Raw genomic sequence first — 9,780 nt, forward strand, 5'->3', positions numbered from 1 at the left:
TTTCCCTACCACGTGAGGCAGTAATCCCATATCTGCTTGGAGATGCCTCATGGGAGAGCAGTTTCAAGTCATTGCCCTTTAACGTAAAACTAGTCATGTTGGAGGTCCCCCCACCCAAAATGGTAGAAGTGTAGTGATTTGCGTATTTAAGTGTGTGTGTGAATTAACCGGGGTTATTACTTGCATTCGAGATACCTCGGTTAGGGGCGATACTCTGCATGCCTAACAAATTACCGGGTGATGCTGATCCATTGATCATTTTAACAGTAGTTTGGTTCCAAAGTACAAGAAACCTTAACACGTTTCATCGAGTGTGTTAGGCGCACCCGCTCTCCCCATTGTTTTCCGTCTAAGGATGCAGCCTGAAATTTTTACAGGAAAGGATTTTGTCTCAGTACACAGCTCAAAACAGTTTGAATTGAATCTTAATGTCTTTATTGTAACCGGGGTGAACTCTAGTAGTCTTAAATTCTTGAGTTTCTTATTTTAGATGCCTGAGGAAGTGCACCATGGAGAGGAGGAGGTGGAGACTTTTGCTTTCCAGGCAGAAATTGCCCAACTCATGTCTCTTATTATCAATACCTTCTATTCCAACAAGGAAATTTTTCTTCGGGAGTTGATCAGTAATGCTTCTGATGTGAGTGCCTTGGGTGTTTTCATTGGCGTTTGTTTTTTGTTTTTCAAGTACTCCACCAAAAAAAAAAAGGAGAAGGAGTGGTTTGGCATTTTGTGGTGTTCAGTGTTGGCGGGGATATAAATTTGCTGCAGTTACAAAAAGGTGTTTGCTTTATTCCATGGTGGGTAGGTGGATAGATGTGGATAGAGACTATAGTTTGATGTGGTTGTCAAACTACAAGTTAAATGGGTAATCAGATTGAGGGTATTTGGGAATTTAAAAAAAGTTTTCTCTTTTGGGTGAAATGGGCTTTAAGGAAGCAGAATGTAAAATTGAAATTTGTATTTCCAGGCCTTGGACAAGATACGTTATGAGAGCCTGACAGACCCTTCCAAACTGGACAGTGGTAAAGAGTTGAAAATTGACATCATCCCCAACCCCCAGGAGCGCACCCTGACTCTGGTAGACACTGGCATTGGCATGACCAAAGCTGATCTTGTAAATAATTTGGGAACCATTGCCAAGTCTGGTACTAAAGCATTTATGGAGGCTCTTCAGGTATGTGGTATTTTAGCTAGGCACACACCATTTGTATTTTTTTGGTGTCTGGTTTGCTGTTTCTTTGAAACTTGCATTCGACTTTTTGGCAGGCTGGTGCAGACATTTCCATGATTGGGCAATTTGGTGTTGGCTTCTATTCTGCCTACCTAGTGGCAGAGAAAGTGGTTGTGATCACAAAGCACAATGATGACGAACAGTATGCCTGGGAGTCTTCTGCTGGGGGTTCCTTCACTGTACGTGCTGACCATGGTAAGTTAGCTTTCCTCTTAAGGTGTCTGGGTGAGAATTCTGGGGAAACAGTATTAAAGATCTTGAGCATTTTATCTGGAAGGCCGTTGGTTTTATAGTTTTGCGTTTAGTTTCACTTTTTATTCCATTTGGATTGACTTTTTCTAGGTGAGCCCATTGGGCGGGGTACCAAAGTGATTCTCCACCTTAAGGAAGACCAGACAGAGTACTTGGAAGAAAGGCGGGTCAAAGAAGTGGTGAAGAAGCACTCACAGTTCATAGGTTATCCCATCACGCTCTATGTAAGTGTGCGCGGGTAACTCAAGCGAAGACGCTTTAGCGAATCTAAGTGGACCTTTGCTTTTTTGCTCTCTGTGCTCTGCATTTATCACCTTTGATACTTTCAGCTGGAGAAGGAACGCGAGAAGGAAATCAGTGATGATGAGGCAGAGGAAGAGAAAGGGGAGAAAGAGGAGGAGGAGAAAGAGGAGGAGGAGAAGCCTAAGATAGAGGATGTGGGCTCAGACGAGGAGGAGGATAGTGGCAAAGACAAGAAGAAGAAGACAAAGAAGATCAAGGAGAAATACATTGATCAGGAAGAACTGAACAAGACCAAGCCCATTTGGACCAGAAACCCTGATGACATCACCCAGGAGGAATACGGAGAGTTCTATAAGAGCCTCACCAATGACTGGGAAGATCACTTGGCAGTGAAGGTAAGGAGCCTGCCTCGTTGGCTCGATACGGGGAGCCGATAATGCGCGCAAATGCAACTTACCCAACTGGTTGGTAGCTGGGAGCTGTGAATGCCATGAGTTCACTTGCTAATGGACCCTTCCAGGGTGGAGACATGGCATTTTTCCCAGTTACCTCACTTGTTGTGTGGCAGCTTTACCCATCCAGGGTCCTGATTTGACGATTTCCTCACTGACCCAGGGATTTTACACAGCTTGTACCATGTTGGGTTCATTTAGGGCGTTAGAGCTTAAATCTTCTCAACAGTTGCCTTAGCGTCCACTCTATTCCTGGTGCTTAGGGGGGAGATTTTAGTTCCAGATATTGGATAACTTGGGGTTGGGATAAGAAGCCACCCTTATTTTGAAATGCACAGTTGGATTATCTTGGATTTCTTTCAGCACTTCTCTGTAGAAGGTCAGTTGGAATTCAGAGCATTGCTGTTCATCCCTCGTCGGGCTCCTTTTGACCTCTTTGAGAACAAAAAGAAGAAGAACAACATTAAACTCTACGTGCGCCGTGTGTTTATCATGGACAGCTGTGATGAGTTAATACCGGAATATCTCAGTGAGTATCTTTTTGGCCTCGTGTACTTGCGTTCAGCATTCTCAAGGGGACTGAAGTCTTTATCTTAGATTAAGGATCCTCTGCAAGGTAACAAGCGAAGGCTCAGTGAGAAAATTGGTCCTGTTGAATCCCTGTGATAACCCTGTGTATACCTTTATCTTTATCCTCTCCACTCCCCTACCTTTTTTAAACTGAGCTTACGTACTTGATTTCAGACTTCATCCGTGGTGTGGTTGACTCTGAAGACCTTCCCCTGAACATCTCCCGAGAAATGCTCCAGCAGAGCAAAATCTTGAAGGTCATTCGCAAAAACATTGTTAAGAAGTGCCTTGAGCTCTTCTCCGAGCTGGCAGAAGACAAGGAGAACTACAAGAAATTCTATGAGGCGTTCTCTAAAAATCTAAAGGTAAAGAGGCAGCAAGTATTTTTTCGCTTAATCATCATGATGGATTATTTCTTACTCACATAGAGGGTAAATTACTTCTTAGCAAGACTGTATTTTTCTTTCCACCCTTCAAGCTTGGAATCCATGAGGACTCCACTAACCGGCGGCGCCTTTCTGAGCTGCTGCGCTATCACACCTCCCAGTCTGGAGATGAGATGACTTCTCTCTCAGAATACGTGTCTCGCATGAAGGAGACCCAGAAGTCCATCTATTACATCACTGGTGCGTTGGAGTCTGCGTCTGACCAATGATCAGAGCCTCTCCTTAGAGGTGTGGGGAGAAGGGCAGGGCACTCGAGGATACCTGGGAGCTGGCAGGTCGAGGCATTCTGGCCCTTGAGTCACACTAAGTAATCCTACAGGTGAGAGCAAGGAGCAGGTTGCCAACTCTGCGTTTGTGGAGCGAGTGCGGAAGCGGGGCTTCGAGGTGGTGTACATGACAGAGCCGATAGATGAGTACTGTGTGCAACAGCTCAAGGAGTTTGATGGGAAGAGTCTGGTCTCGGTTACCAAGGAGGGCTTGGAGCTGCCTGAGGATGCGGAGGAGAAGAAGAAGATGGAGGAGAGCAAGGCTAAGTTCGAGAGCCTCTGCAGGCTCATGAAGGAGGTCTTGGACAAGAAGGTGGAGAAGGTAAGCGACTCGGGAACTGAGTTACTTGTAACGGACGCCTTCGGGGCCATTTCCCTCAGTCTCTGGGTGCCACACAGTTAGTGGCTTGGGGCAGCATAATTTGTTTAGTGCCAATCCTACCCTTTGTTTTCTCGACCAGGCAGATTTTCAGGTTGCCGTTTCTGTTAAACTTACCGAAGATGGTGTCGTCTCCCCCCCCCCCCCCCCCCCCCACACCCTCCCCGGCTCCCTCCCGACACATCCCCTCACCTGCTCCCTGCCCCCCCCCCCGAGAACAGAACTTCAAGTATCATGTTTGCCTCGAGGTGGCAACTTGATTTAATATGAACCCAAGGTCTTTGTGACTGTCCACAGGTGACAATCTCCAATAGGCTTGTGTCTTCACCCTGCTGCATTGTGACGAGCACCTATGGCTGGACTGCCAACATGGAGCGCATCATGAAAGCCCAGGCACTTCGGGACAACTCGACCATGGGCTACATGATGGCCAAAAAGCACCTGGAGATCAATCCTGACCACCCCATTGTGGAGACCCTGCGGCAGAAGGCAGAGGCAGACAAGAATGACAAGGCTGTCAAGGACCTGGTGGTGCTGCTGTTCGAAACTGCACTGCTCTCTTCCGGCTTCTCGCTTGAGGATCCCCAGACCCACTCCAACCGCATCTACCGCATGATCAAGCTAGGCTTGGGTGAGTACTCTTGTCCTCTTGAGTGTGGCAAGGAGATGAGGAACTGGTCTGGTGGGCAGATTGGACTGAGTGCTTTTTGGGCCAGATCTCAGGTGGCATTCTTCCTACTTTTAGGCATCGATGAAGATGAAGTGACAGCAGAGGAGCCCAGTACTGCTGTTCCTGATGAGATCCCCCCCCTTGAGGGTGATGAGGATGCCTCTCGCATGGAAGAAGTAGATTAGGAATTTCTACCTGCAGACTTCGTTGCCTCTGTATAGTGTCCCCATGGCTCCCCCAGCAGCAGCCCCAGTGGCCTTGGCCCACTTGGTTCCCTCTGCTGATGTCTAGTGGTTTTATTTCTGTTCTTCTGTCTGAGGCAGGATATAAGGGCCTCAAGCCCTTTCCTTTCCACATTTGACATGGGGTTTGAATGTTGTGTACCGTTTTTTTTGTTTTGTTCTGAAATTAAAGTATGCAAAATAAAGATGATGCAGGTTTTTTATACGCTGCTTTCTCAAATCATGTGGACGCCCCCCCCCCCCAAGTATGTATAATGCTGCCTTTGGAGTTGCCCTAGTTTCTGTTTCCCAAGTCTTAACCTGCCATCATCCTGAGTATAGATAATGTGATACATAGTAGGACTTTAAAAGTTTTTAAAAGGTTACTGACAAGTTTAGGAGTCACACAGATGGGATCTAATGAAACTTGAAAGCATAAAACAAAAAACCTACAGAACGGGAGAAAATATTTGCAAATAATGCGACTGACAAGGGCTTAATTTCCAAAATAACACAAACAGCTCATACAAGTTAATAATAAAAAAAATCCAATTAAAAAATGGGCAGAAGACCTAAATAGATATCTCTCCAAAGAAGACATACACATGGCCGACAGGCACATGAAAAGATGTTCAACATAGTTACTGGAGAAATGCAAATCAAAATGATGATGAGGTACCACCTCACATTAAAAAGTAAGCAAATAACAGGACTTCCTGGCGGTGCAGCGATTAAGACTGTGCTTCCACTGCAGTGGGCGCAGGTTCAGGAACTAAGATCCTTGCATGCTGCGTGGTCAAAAAACAAAACCAAACAAAAAAGTCTGCAAATAACAAAAGCTTGGAGAGGGTGTGGAGGAAAGGGAACCCTCCTATACTGTTGGTGGGAATGCAGGTTGGTGCAGCCACCGAGGAAAACAGTATGGAGGTTCCTCAGAAAACTAAGAATAGAATTACATACCCCGTAATCCACTCCTGGGCATATATCCAGACAAAACTAATTCAAATAGATGCACCCTTATGTCTGCAGCAGCACTAACAGCCAAGACATGGAAACGTGTCCTGTTGACAGACGATAATGAAGATGTACATATCTACAAGGGAATACTACTCAGCCATAAAGAACGAAATGCCATTTACAGCAACATGGATGCAATTAGAGATTACCATGCTAAGTAAAAGAAATACCATATGATAATCACATACGTGGAATGTAAAATACGACACAAATGAACCTCTGAATCAAATCAGGGACAGAACAGACAGGTGGTTGCCAAGGGGGATGAGGGAGGCATGGAATGGGAGGTTGGGGTTAGCAGATGGAAGCTTTTATGTGAACGAGAATGGATGAACAAGGTCCTACTACTGTATAGTGCACAATTATATTCAGTACCTTATGATAAACCATAGTGGAAAACAGTACTTTAAAAAAACGTAACAATCACTTTGCTGCACAGCAGAAACTAACACTAAATCAATCAACTATACTTCAATTTTTAAAAATACTGATTAAAAGAAAAAAAAAAAAAACACTGAAGGTATAAATGGTATCTTTGAACTGCCATATAACACTTAAAAAGTCCCTTTCCTAAAGCACATAGAGGGTCTTCCACTCAAAATGTTTTGACTTTACTGTGCTGATGATACAAAGGCGCACACATGCAGTAGGAACTACTTTTGATCTTTTCCTGGGCTGACAGTATGAGGTACCTTCTTCACTGGTGTGGCTGGGTGCTGAGCTGCAGTTCCCAGCCACCTGGCCACAGACAAGCGGTAGACGTAACCACCACTGTCTTTTCGTTTTCAGTATTAAACAAGTTAAATGAGATATCTGACACCTGTAAAACAGCAACTGTAGGGTGTTTTGAGCTGATGGAAGTTTTAGGTAGGGTAAGCTATGTCAGGGGTATTAAACACATTTTCAACTTCTGATGGGTTTATCGGACATAGCCCATCTGAAGTTGAAAGTCTGTACTGCAGTCAACCAAAACACAGGACCGGGCCTGCTGTAGCAATTTAATTTAATAAAATAAAATTATAAGAGCAAAAGTTACATTTCCAAAGTACCAAAACCTGCAACTGGCTCATGGAGCAGAGCCTAGGGATCCAGGAGCAGAGGGGGGTGGTGGTGCTGGGCGGGACTCCCAACACCCTCCCGCAGCACAGCACTGTCTTTCACTTACTCTCCTGGGAAAGCAGCATTTGGAGCCTCCAACACTTGTGCTTCTCTCGCCAGAGTAAGAAATGCAGGTCTCTCGGAGTCTGAAAGGGTGGGTATTCAGGGTAGGGGACAAGCACAGGTGAGGCGCTGGCAGAGCCTACAGGGCAAGACTTAAGGGAATTGGAGGAAGGAGGGGCTTGGGAAGGTGCCTCTGCCTTCTCCACACTGCCCCCTGCCCCTTCCCACTGTCATTGCCACTCTGGGAAGAATCCTGCCCACTAGAGGATGGGGGACTTAGGGCAAAGGGGAAGGCTGCCTCCTGGGCTCCCTACCCCCAACTGCAGAGCTGGTCTGTGATACTGAGAAACCTGCATTTTGCCCTAGAGCCTGCCGCCTCCAAGAAGTTACAGTAGGACAGGAAAACTGGTACAGTGAGAGGGTCCTATTCACTTCATCGCTCAGGCCCCTCCCTCAAACCTTCTGCACAGATGACTCGACTGGCACGACCTTCTTTCCCCGCTGCTTTAGACGGCCCCGGGCGTAGACTCGGAGCAGGAGGGCAGCAAAGACCACAGCCACGCCCAGGCCCCCCACCACAGTGACAGTGTGGCCGTAGAGAAGGCAGGAGAGGAGGATGGCAAAAGCCTGGCGGAGGGTCATGATGATGGTGAAGACGGCAGCCCCGAACTGCCCAATGGTGTAGAAGATGAAGAGCTGGCCGCACGCGGAGCAGACGGACAGCAGCAGGGTGTGGGCGGCAAACTCGCTGTGTCGCCCCATGAAGCGGACGCCCTCCAGGAGAGCCCCCTGCTCTAGCAGGGAGCCCACTGTGAAGAGGCAGGAGAAGAAGTTGACCCCAAACATCATCTGCACCGACGACATCTTATAGGCAAACAGGGCATCCTGCCAGTTGGAGGTGAAGCTGTCGAAGGCAATGTAACCTGCCAGCAGGATGAGGCCTGAGAGCGTGGTGGCCGGGGAGCTGTGGGGCTCCGGTCCGCTGGACAGCAGAAACATGCTGACCCCGACGGAGACGAGGCCGGCGGTCAGATATTCCCAGTGCTCGTAGCTGCGCCGAGACACCAATTTTCCCATCAGCATAACAGGGATCACCTTGGAGGCCTTGGCCAGCACCTGGGTGGGGAAGCTGACGAACTTGAGCGCTTCATATTGGCACCAGCTGCTGAGCACATTCGACAGGCTGGCAAAGGAGTACCGGTACATGGGTGCCCCATGCCGGGGCTGCTTGCATAAGATGCAGTAGAGGCCAGCCACCATCAGTGCCAGGACGCGGTTCATTAGCACCAGGAACTGTGAGTCCGAGAAGCGCTCACCTGGCGATGTGGCCGTGGCCCCGTAGCTGCGGGTCATCACTCGTTCCTGCAGCACTCCCCACGTCAGATAAGACACCTGGATGGGGAAGGGCGGAGGGAGAGGAGATAAGCAAGAGAAGGAAAAGGCAGGCCAAAAAGCGCAACAAGCTCCTCCTTCCTCAGGATGATACCGAAATTGACGAGGACGGACAGCATAAATATCTGCAGTAACTAGAAGTTACTTTCCTCTTCTTCTCTCCCAAATCTGGATTCACCTTGCAGGCAATCAAGTGTGTGTGAAACGCCAACAACAAATGCTTTAGGACTGACCAGACCCTGTCTGTCCCCACAGTAGGGATGTTAGAGCCGACTCCATCCCAAGTATTTTCTTCTCTTATTTTCAACCAACTGTGGGAGGAAGAGTTCTTAAAGAAGACTGCACACCTGTTAGTTCAACATGGTACACTAGGTGGAAGCAGAAGTGCCCACTCCAAAATGCCATGAGGTCAGCATCTAAGCACCCCTCTCACACGCCGTAGTGGGTAAGGCTGAAACTTTTAACGGTGGGTTTACGGTATATGAGACATCATTACAAGGGGATGGGAGAAATCACAGAGGGTAGAGACAGGAGGACAGAAAAGACAGCGTTTCCTCCAACCACCCCCAAGAAGATGGTGTGCCTCTGGGAGGAGGAGGACACACAACACAACCACCAGCAAACTGTTGGGACCGGTGGGGTGAAAGCTCTGGTTCCACAGAGTCCCTGTCCGTGGGGACCGACCCAGGAAGAGCCGCAGAGCCTGCCTACTTACCTGGAGCCCCGCAGCACAAAAGAGCAGCTTCAGGGCCTGCCAAGTGGGACTGGTCTCTGCTGGCTCTGCCCGGGGAACCAGAGGAACCTCATCCGGGGCCTTGGGCTCGTTGCCAAACACACAAGTTTTCACCAGGGGGAAGCAGAGACCCCTGCCTGGAGAAAGCACACAAGGTGAAACCCCAAACTTCTCCCTAGCACCTCGTCTCCCCCACAGCTGCCAGCCCGCCCTGCTGGCCGCCCTTCCTCCCTTGCCACGCCGCCTCCCCTTTGCACTGCTGGCCAACACTCGTAATACAGACTGAGCAAACTTCCCCACACACCTGTCTCCAGGTAGTTCTTCCGCCTTAAGTACTGCACCAGCAGGTAGCCAGGCACCATAAAGCTCGCATAGCCAGCCGCGTTCACCAGAAAGCGGAAGAACCACAGCTGGGTCCATGACTCCAGAGGGCCTTCGGGGTTCTCTCCACCTGCCCCGAGGGAGGGGAGCGCAGCCAGCAGCACCACTGCCCACCACCTGCGGGGACCGCGGGCACAAGGATCAGGGTCCAGCTCCTCACCCTCTGGGCCCTCCGGAGGGGACGACACTGGAGAAGGGCCCGGAGTTCCTCCCCGCCCCCCTCAGCTGCAGCCCAGCGCGGACAAAGAGCCTCTCTCTCTCCTGGGGTGGCCGGCGCGAGCCAGGCAGGGATCCCTCCATCCCCGAGAGCGGACCCGCCCCTCCGGCCACACAGGTTCGCTCTGTTCCCTCCAGCGCTCCCTGACC

At 49.1% G+C, this 9,780-nt stretch overlaps 2 protein-coding genes across 7 annotated transcripts in view; one reads left to right on the forward strand and one right to left on the reverse strand.

The window, feature by feature from the left end:
* The window catches only part of HSP90AB1 (heat shock protein 90 alpha family class B member 1), a 6,231-nt gene extending 1,274 nt beyond the window's left edge, over positions 1-4,957 (forward strand). Inside the window, exons 2-12 of one of the 3 annotated variants that reach the window (XM_007458290.1) lie at positions 491-637; positions 968-1,174; positions 1,267-1,426; positions 1,574-1,707; positions 1,813-2,121; positions 2,542-2,707; positions 2,923-3,113; positions 3,227-3,374; positions 3,514-3,782; positions 4,137-4,470; positions 4,585-4,957. In XM_007458290.1, coding sequence (XP_007458352.1) covers positions 491-637; positions 968-1,174; positions 1,267-1,426; positions 1,574-1,707; positions 1,813-2,121; positions 2,542-2,707; positions 2,923-3,113; positions 3,227-3,374; positions 3,514-3,782; positions 4,137-4,470; positions 4,585-4,694 — 2,175 coding nt within the window. In that variant the 3' untranslated portion in view covers positions 4,695-4,957. Of the gene's footprint in view, positions 1-490; positions 638-967; positions 1,179-1,266; positions 1,427-1,573; positions 1,708-1,812; positions 2,122-2,541; positions 2,708-2,922; positions 3,114-3,226; positions 3,375-3,513; positions 3,783-4,136; positions 4,471-4,584 lie in introns of those variants that run through there. The other 2 variants (XM_007458291.1, XM_007458292.1) reach the window with 2 other exon arrangements.
* A 1,725-nt stretch (positions 4,958-6,682) lies between these two features.
* Positions 6,683-9,780, reverse strand: part of SLC35B2 (solute carrier family 35 member B2) — a 3,725-nt gene continuing 627 nt past the window's right edge. Inside the window, exons 2-4 of one of the 4 annotated variants that reach the window (XM_007458293.1) lie at positions 9,338-9,531; positions 9,016-9,170; positions 6,683-8,300 (exon numbers count right to left, since the gene is read on the reverse strand). In XM_007458293.1, the coding sequence (XP_007458355.1) occupies positions 7,362-8,300; positions 9,016-9,170; positions 9,338-9,531 (1,288 nt within the window). In that variant the 3' untranslated portion in view covers positions 6,683-7,361. Of the gene's footprint in view, positions 8,301-9,015; positions 9,171-9,337; positions 9,532-9,780 lie in introns of those variants that run through there. The other 3 variants (XM_007458294.1, XM_007458296.1, XM_007458295.1) reach the window with 3 other exon arrangements.

The sequence above is a fragment of the Lipotes vexillifer genome, unplaced genomic scaffold, assembly GCF_000442215.2.
Source record: "Lipotes vexillifer unplaced genomic scaffold, Lipotes_vexillifer_v1.1 scaffold4, whole genome shotgun sequence".
Classification (NCBI taxonomy): domain Eukaryota; kingdom Metazoa; phylum Chordata; class Mammalia; order Artiodactyla; family Lipotidae; genus Lipotes; species Lipotes vexillifer.